Source organism: Branchiostoma lanceolatum, chromosome 16 (assembly GCF_035083965.1).
Source record: "Branchiostoma lanceolatum isolate klBraLanc5 chromosome 16, klBraLanc5.hap2, whole genome shotgun sequence".
NCBI classification, from domain to species: domain Eukaryota; kingdom Metazoa; phylum Chordata; class Leptocardii; order Amphioxiformes; family Branchiostomatidae; genus Branchiostoma; species Branchiostoma lanceolatum.
In genome coordinates this window covers 414,340-441,825 of record NC_089737.1, presented here as the reverse complement: position 1 = coordinate 441,825, position 27,486 = coordinate 414,340, and the positions used below count along the sequence as shown (strand labels likewise).

The 27,486-nt window shown below is 41.0% G+C and overlaps 3 protein-coding genes across 9 annotated transcripts in view; 1 reads left to right on the top strand and 2 right to left on the bottom strand.

Moving 5' to 3' along the window:
• Positions 1-3,546: 3,546 nt before the first annotated feature.
• On the bottom strand, positions 3,547-10,242 carry LOC136422129 (prostaglandin reductase 1-like). Its single transcript, XM_066409776.1, has 8 exons — positions 8,960-10,242; positions 8,251-8,442; positions 7,673-7,790; positions 7,309-7,465; positions 6,953-7,057; positions 6,411-6,497; positions 6,352-6,359; positions 3,547-6,128 (listed from the first exon to the last, which is right to left on the bottom strand). Exons 1-8 carry the CDS (start codon positions 8,980-8,982, stop codon positions 6,018-6,020), a joined length of 801 nt encoding a protein of 266 aa, XP_066265873.1. The 5' UTR covers positions 8,983-10,242; the 3' UTR covers positions 3,547-6,017.
• A 1,632-nt stretch (positions 10,243-11,874) lies between these two features.
• Positions 11,875-19,531, bottom strand: LOC136421845 (uncharacterized). Its single transcript, XM_066409417.1, has 9 exons — positions 19,398-19,531; positions 16,534-16,588; positions 16,245-16,361; positions 15,541-15,768; positions 14,999-15,168; positions 14,406-14,598; positions 13,961-14,188; positions 13,368-13,510; positions 11,875-12,692 (listed from the first exon to the last, which is right to left on the bottom strand). The coding sequence occupies exons 2-8, from the start codon at positions 16,568-16,570 to the stop codon at positions 13,371-13,373; spliced, it is 1,113 nt and encodes a 370-aa protein (XP_066265514.1). The 5' UTR covers positions 16,571-16,588; positions 19,398-19,531; the 3' UTR covers positions 11,875-12,692; positions 13,368-13,370.
• Positions 19,532-19,560: 29 nt separating this feature from the next.
• The window catches only part of LOC136421841 (uncharacterized), a 33,776-nt gene continuing 25,850 nt past the window's right edge, over positions 19,561-27,486 (top strand). Inside the window, exons 1-7 of one of the 7 annotated variants that reach the window (XM_066409409.1) lie at positions 19,576-19,612; positions 22,603-22,715; positions 22,997-23,347; positions 24,263-24,410; positions 24,933-25,033; positions 25,567-25,712; positions 26,307-26,418. In XM_066409409.1, coding sequence (XP_066265506.1) covers positions 23,006-23,347; positions 24,263-24,410; positions 24,933-25,033; positions 25,567-25,712; positions 26,307-26,418 — 849 coding nt within the window. In that variant the 5' untranslated portion in view covers positions 19,576-19,612; positions 22,603-22,715; positions 22,997-23,005. Of the gene's footprint in view, positions 19,613-20,209; positions 20,272-22,423; positions 22,716-22,996; positions 23,348-24,262; positions 24,411-24,932; positions 25,034-25,566; positions 25,713-26,306; positions 26,419-27,486 lie in introns of those variants that run through there. The other 6 variants (XM_066409411.1, XM_066409412.1, XM_066409408.1 and 3 more) reach the window with 6 other exon arrangements.

Genomic DNA, 27,486 nt, shown 5'->3' with positions numbered 1-27,486 from the left:
GGTTTCTATGGCAATGGGGACCTGGCTTAGATCCTGGCCTCTGATTGGTGTTACTATTTTTGATAACAGTTCTCCTGGCTTAGAGCTAGTCGAGCACAAACTCCGCGGGGAGGGGACAGAAATCCCCAGATAGCTGGAGTTTGCGTTATACAGACTACGTAGGCAAGTCTCACCACTTAGTGACAGGAAGTGAAGCACATAAATTTAACGTTGCGCTAGTGACAGGAAGTAGGTTGCTAGAACCAGTCATGATCATTTATCAACCTTAGCTAACAGCAGACAGACATTCCAGCTCATGGGGAAAATATGATACTAATTGATAGGAAGGTATTGTTTTGGGTCTGTCCATTTGTGTTTCCGCAGTAAATCATTTTTCATATGCTCGTCACGTTCACCGTAGAGTGATCAAAGACGCATTCCATATTAATCAAGACCTTATTTGCATAATTCAAACTACAATTTACAAGACATACAAAAACTATACATGCTTAAAGGAGGTATGAGTTCTTTAAACTTTAATTTGTTCATTATGAAATCGATATACAAGTTGTTTTTGCATTACTATCCAGAAATAAACTTCAAGCAATTCTTTTCAGCTCTAACAAGACGTACGATTATTGTAACAAATCTATTTGAAAGGCCACTGCTTGCCATGATTGAACTCTCAAAGATTAGACGTATAAATTTAAGAAAGAGAGGAATATCAATCAATTATGTAATTAGAGAAGATGATCAACAAATCATTTGCATAATCAATGAAAAGATATGAGGTCGTGGGTTTCTAGCGTCATGTATTATGTACTTCTCTATCGTTATGTTTTATGAATGCTTTGGGGCATTTTTATCAAAAACTGTGCTTGAGGATGTTGCGCTTGAATAAACTTTAAACCATGGATGCTAAATCATACCAACATCCTTGCACTAAAAGCCACAAATATCCCACCTTTGGAAAACATCCTTCCTATTCAAAGAACTGAAAAATCTTCATACGAATCTTATGTCAATGAGAAACATAGAGAATCGAAGACTCTGGAGTGTTTATCTGAAAACATATAGAAAGTGATTTATGGATTTGGAGACTCTGGACACAACTCCAAATCCATAAACTACTTTCTATATGTTTTCAGAGAAACTTGTCTGCACGTTGAGAGGTTTGTTAAAGCCGCCGACAGCTAGAAGGTAGTAACACTGACGAGAATCTGATGGTGTACTATGCCGTAGGGCGTCTATACTGGCTTTGCGATCATTACAGATGCTTATTTTATTTTACAGAACATGTGATGCTTCACTGATTCGCCTTTAATTTATTCAATCCAAGTCCGGTAGCACACAGGGACACTAAAAAATCATATCGATATTTCTCAAATTTGCTAATTGTTCGTTATTAATACATTGCCATACAAAAGTTTGTCTAGTTTGTCTAGTTCATTTTTTTTCCCAGCCACTGTGTCCATTGTTGACTATTCCGACATTGTAGCAAATGAAGCCAATGATTGGATATCTGAACCTTTTTCGTAGAGGGGACACTTCTGCATTGCGACATTACTTTGACTCTCACCCTCGTAATGGACAGGATTGATATTAGAATAAAAAGCGGTCACTTTGACATGTAGTAAAGGGAACGAACCTTCTCTCCTGGAGACAGTCCTAATTGTCGTGAAGGGTGATGACAACGAGGGTTATACGTAGGTACCATATTAGCCATTAGCGTTATCTTCGCACTACTCTTTACATCCCATATTGCACTATTCCTGTTGAACTCAGTACACAATACAGATCCATAACGTGCGCCCCCCCCCCCAGGCCCGTGCACTGTTCAATGTGTTGTCATAACAACCATTCCATTTCTTCTTTCATCAAACTATAATCCATATTCCAAGCGATTGAATTACCACATTTACACTGTGAGCTTTTGTTTTCGATTCAAAGACGTGCCTGGTGGATTTTCGAAACCAAATTTACACGCTCGTTTTGGCAAAAAAAAACTTCGAGGTTTCAGTAGCCGGTTCCGGTCTGAGTAAACTTCATTTCGTTCTGGAATTAGCACTCTGTCGTTGGCACTGTTACTTGAAGTGTAGAATCGAACTTATTTTATCATTATAAATTTGACCTTACTTACACCTATCGAACACGACATTAACACAAAATAGAGGTTTAAATTCAAGCGTCACAATACGCATGTCAATGTCCCGAGTTGCCACTGACGTCTGGAGATTTTGATGTTCTAGAAAATTAGTACATTTCAAGGAGATCTGGAGCAATGTTTATTTGAGCTCTTACGTATTTAAATGCTAAGATGCCCCCTGTCTTTTCCAAGGAGTTGGACTGGGAGATGCTACGTTGTGTTGTTAGAAACATCTTTACCCCGGTAAGTAGTCCGACTAAAAACGTTAAACGAGTGTGTTTGTTTGCTGTTTGTGTGATAAATGAAAATGATTGAACAGGAAAATTATCAATTCATTTTGTCATTTCAAACATTAGATGTACATACATTTATGTTTAACCTTGATGATAAAGTTGAATACTCCTTATATGGAGCTTTGTGACAGAGGCGACTTCGTAACGAATCAGTCAACGTATACGTAACGGCCATTGTAATAATGTTTTGGCGGAAATGAGCTTATCCATGACATGCTGACGTAGTAACCCCCTCCCTGGTTATAACACATATATAAAGTTGAAACTGCATAAGTGAAGTAAAACTGGAATAATTAAACCAGCCGTTAACATACAAAACTCGTTATTTAGTGTGGATAGTGTTGTTTACTTCGTTTACGGCGGTAAATTTCCGCTGTTCTGCAACATGCCCTCAAGGTCATGGTAACTCTGTCATGAAAACGTCCGTTCTCAGACATGCTATCTTTATTGGACTGCGATGCGAGCCGCACTAGCCATTCATGTGCTGTCCATGTCCCATTTATGTGTTCATTACTCGGAATTATCCACTGTTAATGAAATGCCATTTGCCATGTACAGTTCGGGCACCAGTGCAAAGGATGTGAGCGGCCACTCCGCCTCCGTGACGTAAGTATGGCCGTCTGTTTGTTCAATCGTTCTAGAACACCAGATCACAAACATAGGTCTTCAGAGCGTCGGATAACTGCAGATATGTGCTTAATTTCCTGGTCACAGATGATTTTTTTCTAAACTTAGAACATCACAAATGAATTCAAAGAAAGTAACGGCACCAACAAATGCATATCTATCAACACGTAAATGTAAAGTTGACATGAACCTTCAATGCCACTTGATGTTTTCTAAAGTGTTCGTTTATTTAAAACCACCGATGAACACCAGTAGTTAATTAAGGGTTAATGACGTTAATGACCCGCCTGTTCCTCGGTGTATATGGTGTCATAACGCCTGGTCATGTGCTATAACCACCTCATAAAACCACCTCGTTCGCTTCGCTCACTCGGTGGTTTTATTCGATGGTTATAGCACATGACCAGGCGTTATGACACCATATACACCTCGAGGCGGGTCATTAACGTTATTATCACATAGCCTATCCAAACTGACCCATATAAGACAGACAAATTCCTGTGCAATACATAGATTCTTTATTTAGTACTATACATGTAAAATCAATCCATTGTACATATAATCTTCATATAATCAAATGTAAACAAGTGTTATTGTTGTGGACAAGTAGATTTCATATCGGGCGGTATAATTGTAGATTTCTGTTCAATTTTCACAATTCCTGACGCCCGGTTGTTAAACGCTTAGTTGGCTGTGGTAAGAAAATCGTAGTTTCCCCGGATAATCTTTGATCAAGCCGGAAAAAAATCCCACAGAAGCGTACCGTATCGGCCTGATATCTTTGTAGGTAGAAACCTGTAAGAATTTTGGCGATTTTTACCGTAATTTTTTCGATGCCAACACATCGGTTTGGGGAGGCTACGTGACTGGGGGAGGGGGGCGTGTTTAGTGCGAGTCACGTTTGTTTTCAACAAGGCGACATCACTTTGCCGGCAATATTTTTAATTTTCGCCGGGTAAAACCCTCAGAAACGTGAACATATCTTCCTAGGGTCCCCCTGGTCAGAAACTGAGGAGACTTACGGCGGCTTCATGGGCGAATGTGTGTCAAGATTAGCTTGGGGAAATACGTCAGCCTGGAATCCAAACCTATTTTCGCTCCCGACTCCCGAGTCACCTCTCCGCAAATTTGCGTCAGTTTCTCGCCCCTCAACTCGATCAGCATGTTCCTGGGAGTCTTCCTCAGCTTCCCATGACCCGAAAACTGACTCTAAGTCGGCGTCTGACAGTTCTTCGACGAAAAACTGTGGTACTCAGCTCCGTCCATGACGATCGGAACGGGTTCCAATGGCGGGCCAAGGTGAAATTTGTCGTTCCACTTACGGCGGTGTGAAAAATATTGTTTTTAGTCATTCCATTTAGATTTCACTTGAATTGAAAGTTGTTCCTTTTTAATGTATTTTTAGACGGTTTTGTCAATTTTAAGACGATAAAGTTTTTTTTAAACAATGTTAAGAAAGAGATTCATAAAAAAGATACCCCCCTACTAAATGGAACGGTTGTGTTATGACGTCATAAGTGGTGTGTTATGACCCGGGTGTGTTATGGCCCCATAACACATGGGCAATGGAGGCTTCTGATTGGTCGACACCATCTAGCTATGTGATAATTACTTTTAGTCCCCTTTTTACTAGACGACAACTTAGCGCCCGTACGACTACAGAATGTGTATGTGTGTACGTAACCTCTGATCTCTTTATTGGAATATGATGTAGGATGTAAAGGTACGATTTCAAACACAACAAAACACTTTAAACTTCCAAAGAATTCTATATCAAGATCGCTGAGCTAGTTAGGTGTTAGGGTTGTCTCCACAGCGCGACCTCTCCTTGGAAAATATACTCTTGTAAAAGGCTTGCTAATTGCTACGGTCCATTGGTCTGGCTACTTATCTTGGGACCTCTCAGATATACTGGAAACCCCCAAGCGGAGTCCAGGCCAGACGGCAACAAAATTGCGTGACACCGGAACTTCCTGTCTTCTTCAGGTAGACACGAAGACCTACCACCTGAAGTGTCCGATGTGCGACAGACACCTGTGGTGCATCGCTGACGGCTGCTGGTACTGTGTACAACAGCTGGGCCGGCAGTGGGTCAACAAGGCGGACACAAGGCGTGCTGAAGGACCTCAAGTGGCAATCGCTCTCTTTGCTATGATCTTGGATTCATCAACACCACCTTTGAATATTACAAAATCTTGTAAAACAATCTGAGATACGCAAGATCGTTTAACATACGTTTTCGAATCCAACTGCGATACAGTGTGTGAATGTTTTGCATTGCATCACTACGCCGCATGGAGGAGATTTGGACGAGTACACAGTTTACGGCGCAGAAAGTCATGGGAACGAGTATGACAAACCTATTGTACATAGACAATTGCAATAGTCATATAACCTCCCTAGTTTCGAATTTCACTCAACAATTCACAGAGAAATGTATCGTATTTCTGAATTCCCGGATTTTTCTTTTGCCCGGTATGATCATAAACCACATCAGATTAAGACTTATCTCAAAGAACACAGTCGAACTAAAACTAGCCACAATCCACAATGGCTCTTTGGCGGAAATAGGAGCAAGCGTAACCATCAGCCATGTTTATAAAACCTGTACTTATTTTGAAGCATGATATTTGTTAAGATTAACTTTGATTAAAACAGACAAACCATATGCTAGCAAATTAAAAATCTGCGTTTTAGTAAAGTTTCTGGATGTCAAATGTGATTGGACAAAACATATGGGCACAAGGCATGACTTGTCTTTTACGACGTGCGAAATTCTGTTTCTCTACACATGTTATAACTGTTACAGTCAAAATCCTAGGCTACTTCTATCTATTGATTAATAAATAAAAGTGTAAAATCAAGACTAAGTACTTCACACATTTATCTAACATTGTATATTGGCAATCCAAGTCCTACTACTTCGACATGCCAGTGCCTCTGACCGATAATTGATGCCGGTATGTCTTATGTTAGACCTTGACGATCGCCTTGCCGGTGTTCCCGCCAGTCAACACACCAATCAGAGCCTGGGGCGTCTGATCAAAGCCACTGGTCACGTGCTCCTTGTACTTGACTTTGCCCTGTTGGATTAAATAATGAGGTTAAAGATTATGGTATAATTATTTGCCATTATCAGCTTCCTTTTTTGGCATCGAGGCTTCATTGAAATAACCATTCATGCTAATAAAGACTAAAAAAAGTTTATAGTTATGCAAATTATGACTAATATTTTTTTCTGAAACCTGTCAGAATCGAATCTAGAGCGCATGTTTTATCTTCGAAATATGCCATTGGTTGCATAACGGGATTCACTGTTGATGAGTTTAAACGAATTTGAACAGAAATCCCGATGTCCTGCTAACCTCCCCGATTCATGTCATCACCTGTGTGGCAGCCGCGGGCCAGTCCTCCTGTTACGCCGCGCCAAAGAACCCCTGCAGCTTCAACCCCTTCACGACGATAGGTTCAAAGATATATCGACTTTAGGTATAGAAAGACTCTTTATTGATACATGACGCTTTGCAGTACTTTATTACTAGGATGCGTGCCTAATATCTACAAATCATTTTTTCCATGCATATCGAATGCTAAGGACCAATAATGTGACATTACAAATAATTACTCATTTCTTTTTCTTTTCCTTTAAAAAAACTATGTTGATACTCTTAGTGTGTCCTGCTACCAGAAGCAACGTTGATAAGACATATATTTACTATTTTGTGTAAAAAATCTGCATGGGCTGAATAAAAAGTAAACAATATTTACTAGGCAAAACATTTTGTTCATCGTGGATAAATATATTCTTCCGATTTTCTTTTTTTATCAGAAATCAAGCAACGTGGATATAAAGCATAAGCGAAAATCAAAGTGAAGCGAACAAAACAAGAAAAAACGTTTCCTTAACCTTTGGCTTCAGGGTTGTTGTAGGTTGAGATGCTCCCACAGCAGGCTACACGGCCATGGACCTTTATGTGATTGTTCAGGACAGACACCGATAAGTCACCCCAACCTAGTGAACAAGTTTTGATACTCAATTGGCATATCCATCTCCAGATTTACAATAATAATCAAATCAATAGTTTTAGATATAATATGATATTCGCGAAGGAGTTGAGAACTTGCAGTTGGACGTTACAAGCCTAACCAAATTGAATAAACAAACAAAACATAATTGTACGGGTATATATTATGTATCTTTGAAAAAAAAACTGAAGCAAAATTGTGTATCATGTATACTTTTTGTATGTTAAAACATAAAACTTACATTGTCAAAATAACAGTCTATGCCTTCAGGCGCGGCCGTCTTGAGTTCTTCGTCCAGAGACCCAGTCTTGTAGTTGAAGACGTAGTCAAAGCCAAGTTCACGGAGCCAATTGACCTTCTCGTCGGTTCCTGCACAGCCGATTACTTTACACCCCTGAAAATACGCACAGATAAGAAGCATGGATTTTTGATAAGATATTCACAACCAAATATCATCACAATCCATCCAGGGCTTTAGAATTATGCTGGCAAAAATATCCGGAGCACAGGCAGACAAACACATACTGACATGCCGAAAGCAATACCTCCATGTTCTCGGAGGTAATTAGTCTAGCACACTGTCTCAGGGGAAAGACCCGACCTTGATCTTGCCAATTTGTCCCACCAAACTCCCGACAGCCCCCGCGGCGGCATTGACTAAGACAATTTCTCCTGCTTTTGCCTGGCAGACGTCATGGAGTCCGAAGTACGCCGTCATGCTGAGGAAAACAAACAATGGATACATGTATAACGGAGAGAAGGAAGAGAGGAGGGATTAGAGAAGAAGAAGGATTAAAAGGACGAAAGTAGGGGAAGAAAGACAAGAAAGAAGAGAGAAATGGGAAGTTAAAAAATTGATTTAGAAAGAAAGGGAAGGAGGGCGTGATGAAGAACAATTGGAAATGGGGAGAGTGAAATGAATAAATGATAAACCGAAGAAAGAAATGAAGTAAAACACTAGGCAAGAATGAAAAATCATTGAATGATGGAATGAAAGAGTGAAAGTGGGAAGGAAGCAGGGGATGAGGGAAGGAATGAGAGGATAAAGAAAGGATGGAGGGAGATGAGGAGGGAAGGAAGGAAGGGACGATGGGTCATGAAGGGAGGGAGTGAGGTAGGGATGAGGGAAGGGAGGATAAAAGGAAAGGAAGGGACGCCAAGTCGTGAATAATTTCTTACCCCGGCATGACGGTAACCCCCAGCATGAGTCCAGTCGACAGGTCCTTCGGGAAGTCCTCGGGAACCGTCCGAAGTTGTGCGGTGGGGAGGGTGTGTTTCTCGTCCTCGTGTACGCCACCGTGTGTGCGCCACCCGTACCCGGCCACAACTGTGGCTCCCACAGGGTACCGGGTGCTTCTGGACTCGATCACTCTGTATAAGGCGGAACGCTTCTTATACTGGTATACCGGTAGAATCGGTGCCATCTAACAAGTACACCATTCTATGCCCACACATAGTTTCAACAATGGAGTTTGCAACGTTTAAGAATACTCCACCATGGGAGAAGTCTTAGAGTAAAATGACTTAATGGTCCATTATATATTGATAACGTCTTAACAAGATCGACGAAAGTTCACATCTTAGGGACACACGTATCTAAGAAAAATTTCTATGGTTGTTCGTGGCAAATGTGCCATATGTTGGCACATTGGCAACCAAATTCGTAGTGTTTCTTTTTGGCACATTTTAGACAGCTTAGACGTAAAGTGCCTTTTCCGAGAGCGTCGGGGCACGGTAAGCCTCCAACCCGAGATCTACGCTCTAACCGTGGCCATACACCGACGTCACAAACATACCTAAGGTACACAGGAAATTAAACATAAAGGTTTTAAAGTTAAAGAAACTGGCGACAGTCATGATAATACATGTCGTGTTTCTTAAGACCTACCGTCCGACCACCTCCCCAACCATCGTGTCTCCTTCCTTAAGGAATCGAAACGGCCAAAGACCCTGCGAGTAAAGGAGAAAATATATATAAAACAGCAGTGTGAGATATCTGACGATTTATCATTCAGTACCATTAAATAAAATTTACTCAGCGTGCTAAACAAATTGTTATTGTGCTTACCTCATATATTGATCTACTGAGATGAGTAAGGTCTCGCACAGAAGTTCTTAAAGGACAAAATAGATAAAATAAGCTGTCACCTTAATTAGCCAGTGCAGCGAATGTCGCATTCCTGAGGATTTTCAAAGACCGGCAAATGTTATCAACTTCATTTATTGAACGTAAATGATTTCTATCATACTTGGTGGTTTAAACTTGATTGTTCCATTGAATGAATCAGTTTTCAGAAGTATTCAACCCACATATTATGCTCTGTACGGATGCAAAAGGTATAACACTTGATGTGGCTTCACTTGCAGACACTTTAAGACAAACATACATTTCTAATTTGGCACCACATATTTCATTTGTGTTTAGAATCATCTTTAAATGGAACTGACTATTAGCCGTGTACTTCGATTGGCCTAACATCGATATCATAACACCTGTTAAAATTCTTCTGCAATAAGATTTGAGCTGACTTTACTAACTGTTAAATGGAGAAAGGGGGCTTGTGGAATGAGTTAACAACACTACACATGAACTGCATATTGTTTCGTTCTTCAGTTCAAAACAAAAAATATCAACAAACATCGATGTAGGTCCGTACGCAAGATAAAATAATTGAATGCATTACATATTTCATTATTTTCAAATGATCTTTATATTTCGTCATACATACATCACGGTATGTGTTAGCGGCCAGTTATATGACACGGCACCGGTCGGTCTAAAATGTGATCTTCTACATGCCATATATTCCCTAGTAGAAGGTCTCATTCCTGTATTACTCCGAGTGTGCAGTCTTAAAGAGTCCGTACAGCTGGAAAGTGTCTTTTTTGGGTGTGTAGTAGTGCAGTGCAGTTTGGAATTGATATAAAAAGAGATTGCATGTAGTGAAATGTTCTCAACATGTAATGAATATTAAAATCACCGCAAACAATCCCTACCGCAGACAATCCCTACCGCGAAATAAAAACTACGCGAACTGAAATATATTTACAGCAATACAGAATTAGCTTCATTTTTGACAGCCTTGTGACTTATTTGTAAGTCTACTTTTCATAACAATAAATTTGGTTCAACTATACTCTATTTTGAATACAATTCAGGGGTACGGGGCACGAGAGTAGCCTCCGTTGCAGACTCTGAAGCGGCTTTTTGGGGGGCTAAATAATACACTTTTTGCAGCCACCCCGTAACTATCAGCCATCCTGTAACCATAGGCGGCTGATGGTTACAGGATGGCTGATAGTTACGGGGTGGCTGCAAAAAGTGTATTATTTAGCCCCCCAAAAAGCCGCTTCAGAGTCTGCAACGGAGGCTAGCACGAGAGGGCGTTAGCTTCAAGTTTCTGTACACCTGTACTCTTAGTATTTGCGCAGTTTGATGTAACGTTATATTCAGAGTGTGTTTGCATTGTGTGACACGACCCGGGCGAATGCTTTAAATCTGACTCACTTCTATCTAGAAATACATAACGATGGGACAAGGAAAATGTCTAGTTAATTCAAGACAAGCTGTGCTAGGTGGTTTTGAACCAAAATATTTACCGTTAACGGTTTGCTTACATTAGACTGGCCTATGTTGTTCATGGTAGTTTGTCATCCGTCATATGATGTTTAACATAATATTAGAGAAGTTCTGCTGATAAAAACGATACATTGTCATTTTTTTTTTTTTTTTGTAATTGGACCAAACACGCGCCCATTGGTTCAAAATTGTACCGGAAGCGAGCGCGAAATCGTGCTGCTGAAAGTTGACCTACAATTGACCCCTTAAACACGCAAATAACAAAGTCCACTTTCAGACCACAGAAGAAGCATAGACACATTGGAATACGCCATTTCGTAATTCTTGCTTGCCATTTAATGACCCGAAACACCTGTCGATGTGTGAGTCGTTTTGCATTTGTAGTCTGTAAATACGTCACGTACAGCCGTTTGTAACTGGCATTCTTCCTACACTCACCTCCGTTCTTCAGGTCCGGTGTTTCCTCCTCTACGATCTGAAAATCACGATCACCTTCAGCAGTCCATCGAACTTGCCAGCGATGACGAACCTCTTAGCCGTCACCATAGTTAGAATTACGACTTAAAATACGCCAAAAAATAACTCAAGCAACTGGAGAAAATCTTTAAACAGTCAGACGTTTCAGACAGCATCCGCTATCTTTTGTCAGTGACTAAAGAAAGATCTGGTTAAACTAGGTTTTATACCAAAACTCTGAATATATATGTAAATGAGGTGAAGATAATTTCAGATGGTTCAATAGAATAGTAAGTTAAGACAAGGTTGTATGCTAATTAAACATGTACACTTCTGGCTAAAACACATACCCCCCCCCAAAGCAACATAAAAAGAACATATTAAATATGCTTCAGGCACCCGCATACACAAAATTTCATGTCATTTGGATTTGATATCAAGACACTTGAGTCTAATATACTAGTCTATGAATAACAAAAAAGGTCTAAATACATCATTTTAACGTAGTCTATAAATGTTACTGTCTCAGACATACTCTACCGAATTTCAGGTCATTTGATATCCGTTCAGTGTATGATGCCAGAATATAGATATCATTCTTAAGATAACCAGAAACCTAAAAAAAGATAATCGTAAAGTGGTGTGTGCCAACGATGTAAATAGAGTCCTATTGTCATATTTGGCCTAGGTACCCTTATGCAAAATGTCAGGTCATCTGGCTGTAGTACAGTGACACATGTACCCAAAATAAATAAAAAACAACTCAGTAAGCATGATACGGAACACATCCTATTGATTCATTAGGATCTCGGCCATGCGAGACACGTAGTTACTTCCTGTGACCTTATTTGGCTGCAATGCAGTGACATATATGGGAGCCAAAATTATTAATATTCCTTTCGGAAATGGCAAAACATTACAAAAAGTTTTTTTTTTTTCAAAAATGAAAATGGCGTCCTGTCAATAACTATGTGACTTTGAACACACGGATGTATAACTACCTCCTTGCGATTTGGAGAGAACGGCACTGTCCAATCGAGTATCAAGTGTGGGTTTCAAGGAGATGATTGACAAAGATCATAGTCCATTTCCGACACAAAATAAGTGAAAAATACAGTTATAAGTTGACAAACAAGTATTTTAAGCTCAACCCAAGGTTTCCTAATTGTCGCCAAGTTACAGTCTGTCCAATGGTTGTTCACGATATAACATGTTACACCTGGCTGTAATTAATCTGATGGGTACTCGGAAGGGTACCAGAATATTGATGCTGTATAATACGACTGCTGCCTAGTCTAGGTTCAAGGTCAAGTTAACATTACCATTGCGTTCTTGGATTCAGAAGAATATTATTAGCCGAACCAGAACACTCTCCTCTGGTCTTGTGTATGGCTTTAAAGTATCACCAAAGCTTTTTTTTTTAATGATAGTACTTTTTTCTATAAAACCAAAACTTCAAGTTACGACTGGAAAGATCTTAAAGCACAGAAGAAGATGAGATGCCCTTGTGCGTACCGTCTCCTCCAAGTCTGTCGTTGAAGATGTTTTTGCCTCATTGTTGATCATCATGTTCGTTGTTGATTATCTTCGGTAAGAATAAAGCGGCATGTTTTAGAATGTTCTGACTGGTCAAGCTCATATATCACTTTAATGTAGCTCCCGACCAAAGGTTTTGCCCATTCTGCCCAAATTGAATTGAAGATGAGTTTCACTTCATTATGGAATGCACTAAATATGATGCTCTACGCGATCAGTTATTCACCTCTCTCAATTCAAGTACTTCAGATTTTAAGACACTCAAGGTTACAGATAGATTTGACTATATATCTAGATGCAACAGCCCATACAGTGTTAGAATAGGCAAATATATAAATTATTATTCTATTAAAATAATGATACTCAAAATTAGCCCAACTTGAATCTTGTAAAGCCTAAGATAGTCATTTTGTCTTAGTGAATATTTTTATTTCATACTTATGTCTTGTTCTATGTTTACTGTTTTTCCATACTTTGTACCTGCTACAATAGTCGCGCAATAAAGTTCTTCTTCTATATACAATGGAGTACTGAGTAAAATGCCGTTAGCTAGTAAGAAGATTGCGTGTTTAGCTGTTTATTTTGACTGGATACATGTCGCGCTTGCTGTTTTAAATGTTAGGGATTTTTCAAGATCTTGTTAGCATATTGGCATAACACCTGACACAGTTAAGGCACAAATATTTCACAGACCAGGATCCCGAATGTGTTCTGATTTCCTTACCATCTACAAAGGCGGCTTCTTTTGTGCGTGAGGAGAGTTCGGCTTGGTGGGGAACTTGAATCGCTCGGCTTCAGACCTGACAACTTTCATCCCGGTCTTTGCTGCAGGCTTTCCTGACTGGTTCTCAGATTGCGAAGTCTCTTCTGCAGTTGAAGTGAACAAAAAAATTACAATTTTTGATGGAAAAGATGAGAACTTATTACAGCTATTCTGATAAGCGATGGAAGGATGATATTATAAACGGTTTGAATGAAGTCTGATAATGATAAGTGAATTATGATTATCCATACGAACAAGTAGGAATTTGTTTTATTTTGTCTATTTTCTTCACATTTTTTTGTTTATCATTCATTGCTTTGAGGATGTGGCAAATAAGAAAACTTCTATAGGACACTCTCCCTTTAAGAGAAATGAATACACTTATCATACATTGGGTGTTACATTTGATAAGAACACAGTAAGCATGTGTTAAGGTATGAATAGGAAAAAGACAGAAAATTTTCGAAAGTATGAAAGTTAAGATGAAAAGATCGAAACAGCTTAATCATTGTTGCCTCAACATCAGATTAGGCGTATTTGCATATAGCCCTCACCGTCAGAACTGACAGTGTCCCACCCGGCAGAGCCCAGACCAGAATCTGAGCTGGTCTGTCTCGGCCGTCCCTCAGAAGCTACCAGTCGCTGCAGCTGCGGTGACTTGGCTCGAGTAGTGGATGGATCAGCTGGCGGGACCTCCACCAACGCGGCCCCGCCTGAGGTCAGGCTGTCAGACAAGGTCTCCTCAACTTCAAGTTGGTCAGTCGCCTCTGTGTCATGTGGGACTGGGCATTGAATAAAGCTAAGTTAAACATCAATCATGCTATACTTTAACACCATGACGCACGTACCCAAATACTCAATATAACCAATATTTCACTCTCACTCACTCACTCACTCACTCACTTACTCACTCACTCACTCACTCACACCCATTCCCTCACAATCACTAATTCACTCGCCCGCTTGTTATTTTAAAGTACTGAAATCAGATCTATTTACCTGTCTCATTTTCCTCCACTATGGTCACCTCCACTGGGGGAACATCCGGGGTCTTCACCGAAATGGCCAGGCTGATATCCACGGGTTCCCCGGAAGTGACGTACTCAGGCAGGAATGTCTCCATCAGGATCCGCTGGTAACTTCCGTCACGGCACATCTCCAGCAGCTTCTGCGCAGCCGCGGGGGTTTCCACCTGGAAGTAGAGTAACGGGTGACCCCGCCCGCATTTTTATCGATTGTTCATTTCACATAAATCACTGTATATTAAAGCAACATGTTGTGGGTGTCATCAGACTACCCATCCTTATCTCTACCTTTCACGCAAATGACCAGGTCTTGTCGAAGGACTTATGGACTTATGTAGTGAATTTAACTATCTTGCCAGGTTGTACAATCATAATCGATTTTTAATTTTAATTTATTTGCAAATTCATGTCCGAAGGCTAATTACAAGTACATGATAGAAACAAAGGTGACATACATGTGACGATGGGTAGTGGTCGGCATTATTGTAACAAGAGGCCAATGAGTTCCAACGTTCAACCCTTGTGTAATAATATTATTCGATCATGTACTGCCGCGTAGGTTTGTACCTGTAGCTTCAGGAATATGCAGCCCCGCCCGACCTCCATGATGGTGCTGGGCACGTCCTGCTCCCTCATCCTCCTGACGTACTCCCGGCGGTACGACTCGTCACCAAGCCGCTGGAACATCAGCTCCTCTCCGGCCTGGTCGTGAACGGCCACGAGAGTTGATATGAAATCTGTTCAACAGTTTCATTATCTGTTCATTCCTGATCAACGAATGCACTGAACACAGTGCACGGCTACAGCACTGGCAGCACTGAACTCTCAATTCGATATCGATTTGAAACAACTTGTCCAGAGCGCCAAGGTCAGAGATTGCAGAAGACTGACATATTCAGTCAAAAATTACAGTGAGTCATATTTATGAACTTAGCTCAGGAAATAGAAAATTAATTGAGGGTTTAGGGTTGTCTTAAGGTTATAACAAAAATAAGCAACAAATGATATTAAGGAAATGCTCAAAATCACAACCACTTGAAGGAGTATAGTCATTTGGATTTGATAATGTTTAGTGACAGCTAAAATGACCAAAGGAACCAAATCCATACCCTCTGACAGTGGTACCATCCTCTTGTCACTAACAGCCTTGTTAACGTCCATGGTGTTGTTAGACCCGATCTGCACGTTGGTTGCAGTTCCCGTTATCTGCACGGTGAAGTAGTTGATAGTGGGTTGAGTAGATCTACTGGTGCTCGATGTGCGGAGGACTGTGGGACCAGGAGAGGTCTGGGCTGCTCCGTCAAAATCGTAGCCACTTGTTGGGCGACTCGAGCTTTCTGTCACGGAAAATTTGTTATTAAGGATGGATGATACAGACATTAAAACTTTCGGTTTTCGTATCTGCTGTCCTGGACATGCTATGGTCGTGATTTGTTTATAGCCCAAAGCTTGAAGTAACGAAGAAGTGTGGAAGCCCCCCCCCCCCTGTAAATTGCTCTGGAACTGCAGGGGTGCTTACGTTAGAATCATTAAAAGGGAATAATTAAATAACTGAACAAAGCAAAAACCGTTTTAACATGTTATCTATTATGCAGGTAGCTTAGACAAAGACGTAAGACATAATCAGACGCACATTATTTAAATTCATGACTGAATCTGCATAATCAATGAGGAAATTCTATAATCCCATATTTTTCCATATATCATGTATGAATTGAATATCTATAAAATTCATAGAATGTGCATATATTCTTACGCAAGTTAAAGTTTTGATTTTTCTCACGTCATATATAGAAAAGTACTTGGTGATTACCAGTTGCGTAACCAGATTCCAATGAAGCTGTTCGCTCCTTCCCAGTAAGCTTCATGGACGACAATGCAGCAGGGAGGTCTAGGTCCATGGAGTTTTGCTTTGAAACGTCTGAATGTGCTGAAATAGAACAGGAAAAATAACTACTTGCTAGTAATAGGAAGCTGAAAGATACTAAAAGAATAGTTATGTTCGCCAGCTAAAAGAAGACAAAATATTCACCAGGATTTGAACTGAATTGCTGACATGGGGATGCAGAGTGCAGAAAAGAACATTTAGACATTGTCCTTACCGACAAACGCATTCTCCGGCTCCCTTTCTGCCGACATCTTCTTCCGTCTTCAAAACTACAAAACACAACAAGGGATTCCACGTTACACGCATACACTAGTAGCTTTTTTTTGTAAGAGTCAAGTTTATTTTTTTAATTCTTTATAATAAGTTTATTGCAAGTTCTTCCCCGTAGGCTAATTGCAAGTACATGAAACATGGAAGGACGGACAGACAATTGGTAACAATATAGCATGTGACTATTCTAGTTCAAATAGTTAATACTAACACTAAATTCTATCTTATTTGGGATTAGCTTATTTTTTCGAGACAGTGGAATATGAATGTTCCCACTTTTTCTGTAATGTGTGGGTTTTGTGATGTTAACAGGAGAGTAGTTTTCATTTGTTCTGTAAACATGGGGAAGTTTGGATGGAATTTGGTGGCCTCTTTAAACAGCGCCTTTCTTTCTTGATCGTAGAACGGGGAACTTGAAATAAAATGTGTTTCGTCTTCCACCGTGTTTGACATGCAGTATTTACAAGTTCTTTCACACACAGGTAACTTTTTGTACCGCCCTCGCTCTATTTCAAGAGGATGGGCACTAATTCTAATTTTACAAATTGCTGGGCGTAGATTAAAATCATCTAGTTCTAGATATTTTTCAATGGAATATGATGTTTTGCATGCCTTATAAAACCTTAGCTTGCCTATATCCATGCTCAAATTATGACAGATAGTTTGGGTGTACATATCGGTAATTCTGGACCTTATCATAGTACAAACTGACTTAATGTCACTGGATGAATTGCAAGAATAAAACAGACAGGAGTTTCCAGTAAAATCTAATATTTCTTTCACACGTCGAAAATTATCTAGCCATTAGGTCAATGTTTAGGTTAGATATAAAATTGATTTTGTGCGTATTTGTGTTACATACAGTGCTTCCAGAACGGGTCGCAGAAAGAAAATAGAAGAAAAAAATGTACCTTTTTAGCAAGTTGTCATGGCCGTTTATATTTCACTGGTGAAAAGTTTTTTTTCCCATTCTCAAAGAGGAGAGGTTGAACAAACTAAAATGAATCTACTACTGAGTCATGCTCTGATGTGTTGTACCGTATGGCGGCCATGAGTGATAGTGCTGAATTCAATACTAAACTGATTATCGATAAACCTAAAGATAAGTTATTACAAAGATCATACTTGCACTGATGCAATCTTAAAAATTAACAAATCAACTTGAGCCAGACATCCCGGGCCAGGCGAATTTGAAACACACAACCGGTATTTGGACGGTGTTGCGTGTTTTTGGCAACGCCTCAGGGTCGAGCCTAATGGTATATATATTGTGTGCAGTTTGCAAGAATTCTAGGAATTGCATAGGAATGTGAAAGTCCACGTCATATTTGGTAGGTGGGTAGATCTTTGTGAGACCTTAAAATGATTCAATTTTGGCCCCCCTAGCAACTTTCTATGGTACTGCAGGGGAACTTTCGCTATTGAAATCTCGTGTTCTGTGGTCATGATTTGCTCTTTGTTGGGAAAATAGGTACTGTAGATTTAGACCCCCTAACGGCTTTTTAAACTGCAGGAGCTGATTTTGTCTGCAAGAAGGGGCTGATGGATCGTCATGATTTTTGGTATGCAGATAGCTTAAATGATGATTAACATAATCATATGCCAAACATGTAAATCAATATCTTATTTGCATAATTACTGAGGAAAGTTTATAAATCAGCTACATTTCATTATAGGACTCTCAAACACATGATATATGTAACTGAGAAATAGATAGATATTGATAGATATCAATTATGAAAATCAATACCTTATTTGCATGATTAATGACTAAATACTATAAATACATAGTGGTAAATGATGGGGATTTCATTCTTGCAGCAGTTGGAAGTTAAGTAAATGTGGTCGCTATTAGACATTAATCTTACATATGAGGGACTCATTTACATAATTAATGAGGAAATGGTACAATATCCTGTTTTGTGAAGACAATACTTTTATACTGACAAGACTGTTATTTGGGTACAGAAGGTGATCAACTGATACAATTTATGAAAGTGAGGTCCTTATTTGCATGCGGGTTAGAAAAACGAAAACGTTAACAAAGACCACCGTCGCCATGGTAACGTCTTTTTACGTTGTCAATCTTGTTGAATTTGTAGCGGCGCTGAGCTTCCACACACCGTAATTGGTTAGTAGAGGTTTTCTGTTAGGATCTAATCTTTCCCGTAGATCAAGAGTGTCGTAAACCAACTATTTACTTTCCTATTGCCCGGCACAATCAAATCCTTTTTTTCTTTATGATAACCTAATATTCCACGCGATCAAGTAGCTCTACGTCTAGAGAGCTCCTCCACAGAGGTAGGGATATCTTTATAAGATGTGGTGTGTTTGCATTCGTTCTTAGTGCGTGGAGGTCGTGATAAAACCCCTGGCAGGTCTGTGCGAGCCCTCCACGGATCTCCTACATGTCGGCTATTAGTACACCCCCTATTACTCATGTGGTCTTTCACCTCCTACGCATAAAAATCCCCTTGCCTGGTCCGCGTACTCTTTTGTCACTTGTATCAGAATTTCACTGTAATGAAACAATGATAAGACAATATTGAGACGGCAAAAATGATAGTACGACACACTAACCTGTTCTGGCACATTTCTCTCACTTCGTGCGCGTTGGCTGCTATTAGAAACTACAAACATAAATGTCTACTTCTAGTGTTGCCAGGGACCCGGAAGTGACGCTGCTGGGATGTATCCGTGATACCTTTAGACCTTGCGAGTAAATAAGTGATTATAAACTTGATTGGATTCTTGGCGGTAAAATCACAACCATTATTGAAGAGTAAAGCTAGAGATCCGTGTACGTACCGTCAGCTGAAACACTTGTGCCAGTACCGAGACACTTTGATGATATGAGTCGGTAGAGTCCGAGCGGTTGTTGTGAACTTACGAGGGAGGGTCTGGGCTTCCCCCTCCGGACATGACGTCATCACACCCACGCGGAGACGAATGGGTAAACGCTGATCTCACTATTTATTCAAGACTGTTTGACTCTACACTAGATGCTCACAACTTTCGAAAAGGTATGGTTACTGGTTAGCTTAAATGACTCACCTGGTTTCTCCTTGTATATATCCTACAGTTTATACATAGTTTAGAGACAATTTTTCAAGTCCCTCAAATGTTTTTTTAGTGTACAGGTTATGAATACCGCCATGTCTGCATTAATGAAGTGATGGCACTGATATGTAAATCTAAATGAATATTTCTTGCCTGACAAATACTTTTTTGGCCCTGCTTATTGGCCACAAGGCCCGGCCTTGACAAGGGTGTTAAATCCCTAGCCATGTATGAGAGAAAAATCGCACATTGGGTAGGGTAGACTGTCCTGAAATCCCCCCATATCTTTTGCTTAGGTCACAATTGCTCCGGTGCCCGTTAGGGATGTAGCCCCGGCCAGGCTCTAATGCCGCGGGGCACCGGCTGTCTGTATCTGTATCTATATAGCCGGTATAACCGCCATCAGGCGTAACACACCAGCTTCGCAGGCACGCGGCGCGGCAGCAGCTGGTCATATTACACCGAACGGTCTGTTACACCTAGTCTTTGCATATCTGACTGCAACCGTCGTGGTCACAATTAAAAGTTTCCTTCACGCTGCCCTGCAGGGGGCCCGGGGTGCTACGGCAGGCACTCGGTGGCATTTTTGTAAAATCTTGTCATCTTCATCGATCGGTCTCCGGTAGGTACCCGAAAGTTGCTCTGACGGTGTCTTGTAGTGACCCCTGTGGGGTCCGACAGGGTACCGCGTGCTTTTCACATCCAGGTGGGGCAGTTGTAGGGACCCTGCCGAATGCCCCGCGAACGACGGTCGGGCATGAGGCAGGCTCCTTGTGGGCACTCGTCAAATCTCGGGGGTATATAAAACTGTACTGGAGCTCAAAAAGAAACAAGATATACTAAGTTCACGCTTTAGTTCTACTCACCTGATCTCTAATGTCACACACTTGACCGAGTCTTACGAAGTACACACATTCACTCTGTGCACTTGGTATCATATCATAACATAACAATACCTAATTCCAAACTCTTTGGCGATAACACCAACATATTCCTGATTTTGATTCTCTGATACAACTGGCTAAGCAAGATATGTGTTAAGTAAATGTTTTGAAGCAAATAAGTTACCAACAAATTCTACAAATATAAATTGCCTTATTTTCTGTAGTAAAAATAAAAATAAATGATATCAATAAGGCCAACATGTTCCTAATGAACAAGAGAAACAGACCAACATTGTTTGGGGATGCGCCTACCGTACAACTCTACATCCTCTTATAACTCTCCAAAAGAAAGTCACAAGGATAGTTACTACTGACTTAAGCTCACTCATGGCTCCTCTATTTCAATAAATCCAAAATACTAGATATCCACAATAACAATTAATTAAAAATCAATGTCGTCACATTCTATTTTCATTCCAACAATTTCCCCAATATATTTTATATTATCCAAAACCCTAATTCACTTGTACACAACTATCATATCAGGCAAATAAATCCCTTTTCCTCACTTCCGGACATCATTGCAGAGTTGCAAAATGCAAATATGTCACAATATGGAACAGTCTTCAGACAAATCTACAAACAATCGCCTTTTCTTCTGACGTTAAAAGTGCCATGAAAACCCATCATAGCCCCCTGTAGTAAAGTCACATGTTCAGATGTTAACTAATATTAATTTATAACATAAATCATTTGAATATCATTGTCTATCGTTATCATATTATATGTATTACTCTACTACATTATTTATAATCAAGTTTGATAAGTATAGACGAGGAGGGCCTAGTATACGCTATATACGTCCTTTCCTCCTCCTGAATCTGTTTTTGTCTATCATTTATCGTATTATGCATTATAGATTTTCTTGTTGTTAAAAAATAAACAAACAAACAAACAAACAAACAAACAAACAGACAAATTATTACTTGTCCCGGTGGACTGCCGGCAACCGGAGGGGTACCTCGCGGTGTTCTCACGTTGAGGTCACAGCGTCGTTGTGTCCGCGGGGCCCGGGCAGAATTTAAGTCAGAACTTAACTTTTCTCGGGTCCCCGCTGGGCCCAAAAATAGCCCGGTAGCCGCAGGGTGCCCCGCGGGGCCACGTAGGTGTCACGCCCGGAAATGCCAAAAATGACCCGGGAACTACCCGGGAGGGCCCCTTTTTCCAAATGTGACCTAAGCATTAGTCAGCACGAATATTATCATGAAATAGTCTTTTATAATTTTCAACTACTATTAAACACTGAAAGTTGATGGCCAGTCAAGTTCTTAATTTTGTTCCCAAAAGGGGACATTTATAATAACTGCAGGTAGTGTTGGGAAAAGATGCCAACTAGAACGTTGTGCGCATAAACTCTGTGCACAGCACACCTGGGTAAATAGTTAACATTTTAGAATGGAATCACCCTCACATGCATGCGCACCATTACAAGGACGTGCGAAGTAACTAAGCATATACATGTAACATTCAAACTTGCCTATAGTCACCACTCAATGGATTTAGGGAAAACTATCCGTAAACAGGTAATCACCAATACAGAGGATTCTTAATGCCGTGGTCAGTAGGATAAGATTATAAATAGAACAACCAAAAAGTGGCCAAAATGGTCGGGTTGCCCTTGTATACTGAAGTGGTCACTAGTACAAGCTTGATTGATTATCAGCGATCAGTTGTTCCTTTCACGTGTACAGAGGTGTTCACTAGTACAATTCAACATTTTCGAAACCAACGAACCTCCTTTCCCGTGATATCGAATGAGACACCCCCAGGTGTAAAGTCGCACCGACCTGACCTTTGACGCACAATGACCTTTTACACTGTTTGTTATAGACTACAGACAATATACAAAGGATGTCGTATTTTGTATCCGTCCCGCCTGTGTCCGGGATTAGCCAGCGGTTTTATGTGACACTCTTTGGTTCCAAGGCAAGGAGATGGGAAAATTCCCAGCCATTCTGCATTGGTCTTTGTCTTTGCGAGTAATCTTTCATTCACTCGACGGTTTTCAGGTGTTTTGTCTGTCACACGGCTACAGAGGTCAGTGAAACCGTGGCCATGTGAAGCATGACTTACCAACCTTCCAGCCAGACACCACTGTTCAAATGCAAGCATACTTGATGACGTGAGTGAACTTGTGTGTGTGTGTGTGTATATATATCTATTTTTGTTTCCAGATATTTATCGTCAGCAATAATTAAGCACCTCAAGATGGATGGACTCTGATGATATTTGGTGTGTTTTGGGAAGATCAAATAAGTGTGTGACTCTGTTCAACTCTGTGTATTATGAAGTATGGTTTCTGAATAATTAGCTGATGTAGACCTCATCAGGATATCTGTGTTGTGACTCTATACAACACTCAAGATCCAGAAATTGATAAACCTCTTTCACACCCTTTTGAAGGCACGCCGCATGCGATATGTGTATTCAGAGATCCTGAACCCCCCCTCACACCTTCATAGTTTCGTTCGCGGAATCCAATGCGTCGGTGGGCGTTTCACCCTCACAAAGCACGACTGCTGTTTCGTGGAAGGAAACCAAGCATTCATAGGTTGCATTTTTGCAGACTTTGCGGACTTGCTATTCGCTCGTCTGTATTGCTACGTGCCCCAAACCTTGGCCAGCATGTCGCTGGGCCGTGCTGTTGTGTTGTGTGTCCTGTGGTGTATCACGGCTGCCACACAGGAGGCGTTTGTGAACTCCATCCCCGTCCCCTACCCACCGCGCCAGGACCTGTATGAGTTCAACTGGACGGTGAGACTGGTTCGCTTATATCATGATATAGGCTGGGCTGGCAACCCCTGGCCCTGATGATTCCGACTAATTGCTGATAACATGGAGGGAAAATTAGTGGCTTCATACATAACGTTAGTATCACCAAGTGTTAAGTGGGTAATGGCATGTATGTTGACCATGCACATTCCAGTTCCAGTTTGATCTAGTATGGGGTTAGGACAGAGGCCGTGGTAGTCACGGCACGGCACAATCGTGACGAAAGGGTTTCTAGGGTCCAGGTGGGGTCCCATAGACTAACTGCGAAATGACTTCATATGGCTTAAGTTAAAGGCTCAACAAATTGTTGGATTTGTGTAGAAGTACCTTGTGGGCTCGGAGGTCAACCCTACTTCCGGGTATGCTACCGTGCTGAAAGTTATAACTCGTGTGAGTTATTTTGAAATCTAAGTGGTGGGATTTACTGTATAATTGACTCGATTTTACCCTTAAGGGTCTGCATGGGGGGATCCTTGAAACGGTTTGATTAAGGAGGGCTGGCAAATGTCACAATACTAAACGGGAAATTGACCTGTTGTCGAGAAAAAAAAAACACATGGGAACGAGTTTATTGCATTGTCTCTCTGATTCATTATAGGTCTAGCAAAACTAGTCTGACTAAGTCAGTGAACGCCGACACAACCGGCCTCTCAGTATTGACTTTTGAGTCATCTGGTTTTCGACCGCGCGTAACGATAATGTTAGCGATGAATTCAGAAAAATGATTAACATTGGTCATTGCGCAGGTGAAACATGATTGTGATACCTGGCCATCCACAATGGTCGTTTTAAAATCCCACTGTTGAACTTGATAACTGTTTGAAATAATCAGTGAGACATCTTCGTGATTCTATTGCCGCGATGTAATCCTACAAACATGTTTGATTATCGCCCCAGGTGGAGCACTGGGAGACCATGTTTCTGTACAACAAGCAGCGAGAGGCGGGAACGCCGGTCATCATAGACAGTCTGACCGGGGCCTACAGCAAGCGGACGTACAACAGTGGTACCAAGAGCTGTGAGCTGGCGGACATGACGGGGGAAGGTGCGGATAAAGGGTGTTTGTATCTCGTTTTTTTTATTTTTCGTCTTCGCAAACAGCCCGGCCAAGCCCCGGTTTGGAGATGGGACTGAAGCATTACTTTAATCACACGTGCTTCTCTAGAACATCTAGAATGCATTTCGAGTGCGCCGGTTGCGGTGCTGTCGAAAATTCTAATACCTGTTGGAATTGATGTTGTTCCAGTTTTTTTGTTGGAGGACACAAAATTCTCTCGATTTCTGGCGCATTTCGCATTGAAATGTGTGTTTTTTTGGTACCTCGGGCGATTCGGTATACACCGTGTTGAAATCTATATGCATTCGTCGATTCGGATGGTCATTTAAGAGGCCGTCTCTGGCTAAGGAAAGGTAGCAAACATTGGAGAGACTTGTTTGATGTTTTTATATTGCTTCTTTTATTCCTTCCACTTAAGTAAAATTTGCAGTATGAAGTTATTTCATGAAAGAACAATTATGCAATGTTATTCCAATGTCTATAAAAGTGTTGTTGTGTTTTCACTCCCAGAGATTGGCCAAGTGACGACAGCTGACGGTTATCACCGCAGGACAACACTGATCAACAAACAGTTCCCGGGACCTACCATTATCGTGTGGAAGGGGGCGCAGGTTAGTGTGTGTGTATGTTAGTGTGCACGTGCGTGTTTAAACGTTTGTGTGTATGCACTTGTGTGTATGTGAGTGTGTATGTATGTATGTATGTGTTTGTGTGTGTGGGTATGATAATGTGTGTAAGTGTGTGTGTATGAGTGTGTGTGTGTGTATGAGTGTGTATAGTGTGTGTGTATGAGTGTGTGTGTATGAGTGTGTGTGTATGAGTGTGTGTGTGTGTATGAGTGTGTATAGGTGTGTGTGGGTATGAGTGTGTGTCTGCGTGTGTGAGTGTCTGTGTGTGTGTATGGGTGTGTATTTGTGTGTGTGTGTGTGTATGAGTGTGTGTGTGTATCTGTGTGTGTGTGTGTGTGTGTGTGTGTGTATAAGTGTGTGTGTGTGTGTGTTCTGCAGTTCTGATACCCAATGTACAAAATGCATTTATCAACAGTGCCGTTTTTTGGCGACGCCTCAGGGGCGAATATTTTTTTGTCTGCTCGACTATCAGTCCCAAGGCATAAAGAGGGTTTCTTTGTTTCTTTCCTACCCAGGTTGCCATTCACGTGACGAACAAGCTGATACAGGAAGGTGTGTCGATCCACTGGCACGGCATCACCCAGCAAAACACGCCCTGGATGGACGGGGTGGGCAGCGTGTCACAATGTCCGATCAACCCGGGGGAGGGATTCACCTACAGGTGTGTGAGTCATATTAACCAGTAGTACTTGATAATATCACCCCGGGGGAGAGATTCACCTACAGGTGTGTGAGTCATATTAACCAGCAGTACTTGATAACATCACCCCGGGGGAGAGATTCACCTACAGGTGTGTGGGTCATATTAACCAGTAGTACTTGATAATATCAACCCGGGGGAGAGATTCACCTACAGGTGTGTGGGTCATATTAACCAGTAGTACTTGATAATATCAACCCGGGGGAAAGTTTGGACCAGTAGTTGATATTCACCTATGGAGAGCTTCACCTTCAGGTGTGTGGTTGATATCAATCAATACTTAATGTCAAATCAGGACATACATATATCTTTACTTATAAATGTGAGATTAATACTAACCAGTAGTATTATATTATTTTATATTATATTATAATATATTATATTATATTAACCAGCAATTACTATCAATTCAGGAAAAAAGATTCTCTAACGCGTGTAGGTAATATTAACCAGTAGTTAATACCAATATGGGGAAGAGGTTTAATGTCAAAATTGACTAATTACTCACTATCAAGATAGAACTTTACATGCCCCAAACCCACTACAATACAACAGGTTCATCGCGTCTGAAGGCGGGACCCACTGGTGGCACGCGCACCTGGGCACCTTCCGGACAGACGGGCTGTACGGGGCGCTTATTGTCCTGGAGGATGACAATTCACTGGAGGTGAGGATAGTAGTATTGCGTAGTATTGTGTAAAGCAGTATTGCGTAGTATTTTGGTTAGGCATGTTGTGTATCTCTTTTATCTTATTTTCACATCCGTTAAAACGGAGGTATTGTAATCGGTTGATGTGTTTCTTTGTTTAACCCGGTGTGCGTCCGCAGTTATGTAAATATTGCGGAGTGCCAGGATGTGGTGTAAGGCGGAAGTGGTGTAATAGGATTCTTAGAGAATTGGAAGTTTGGTTTGCCTCTGGTCCAATATGTTGTTTTAGTGCACAGCTAGGAAGCGACTTCGCGCCAGCGGTTGGAACTGGCATGGTTGCGTCATATTGAAATGAAAACTTGGAGTTATCGTGGTATTTTTTGCTTCTTAGCGTTATTTTGACTCCATAAGGTGGTTATGTTTTTGGTGTGTCTCTTGATGTCCGTTACAAGATGTCCGTGTGCATCTGTTGTAATTGGTATACGCTTTTATTATGAATTCGATGTAAGATAACAGTCGATTTGATTTTGATTTGATTGGAATCGCGACGATACAATACACGTCAGATATAGGCAGATATTGTCGGTTTCGTGAACTATAGTTTCGAGGGTTTGACTTTCATGTCACAGCACAGCGGTATAGGGGAATACTATCTCCCTTTAAGTTAGCTTTCAGTTAACGGGACACATTATTGGATATAAAGGCTAAGGCTTATTGGCAGAGCCAAAAATTATCACATTATTACAGCGTGTTTTCCTTGCCTTTCACATGTTGGGCTTGTAAGGAAAAGTTGTTCTCTGCCGACAGCTAGAATAGCTCCCTAATACATCGCATAAGTGGGGGTGACGGGGACGTTCCCTTGTTGATTGCACAAACTGAACTGTCACTGTCTGCGAACACTAAGAGACGTTTGCCTGACCACAAGGGCCCCCATCGTCTCGCCGCTAGAATAATAGTGTAGAGTTCCTTCACGTTAATGTGCATGTCGCACATGTCAGGGTCGTCATGACGCCATGAGACATAGAACCAGTCGCCGCTGTAGAAGGCCGCTCCGCCGCTATCGCACGCATCTGTGCTGAATACTGT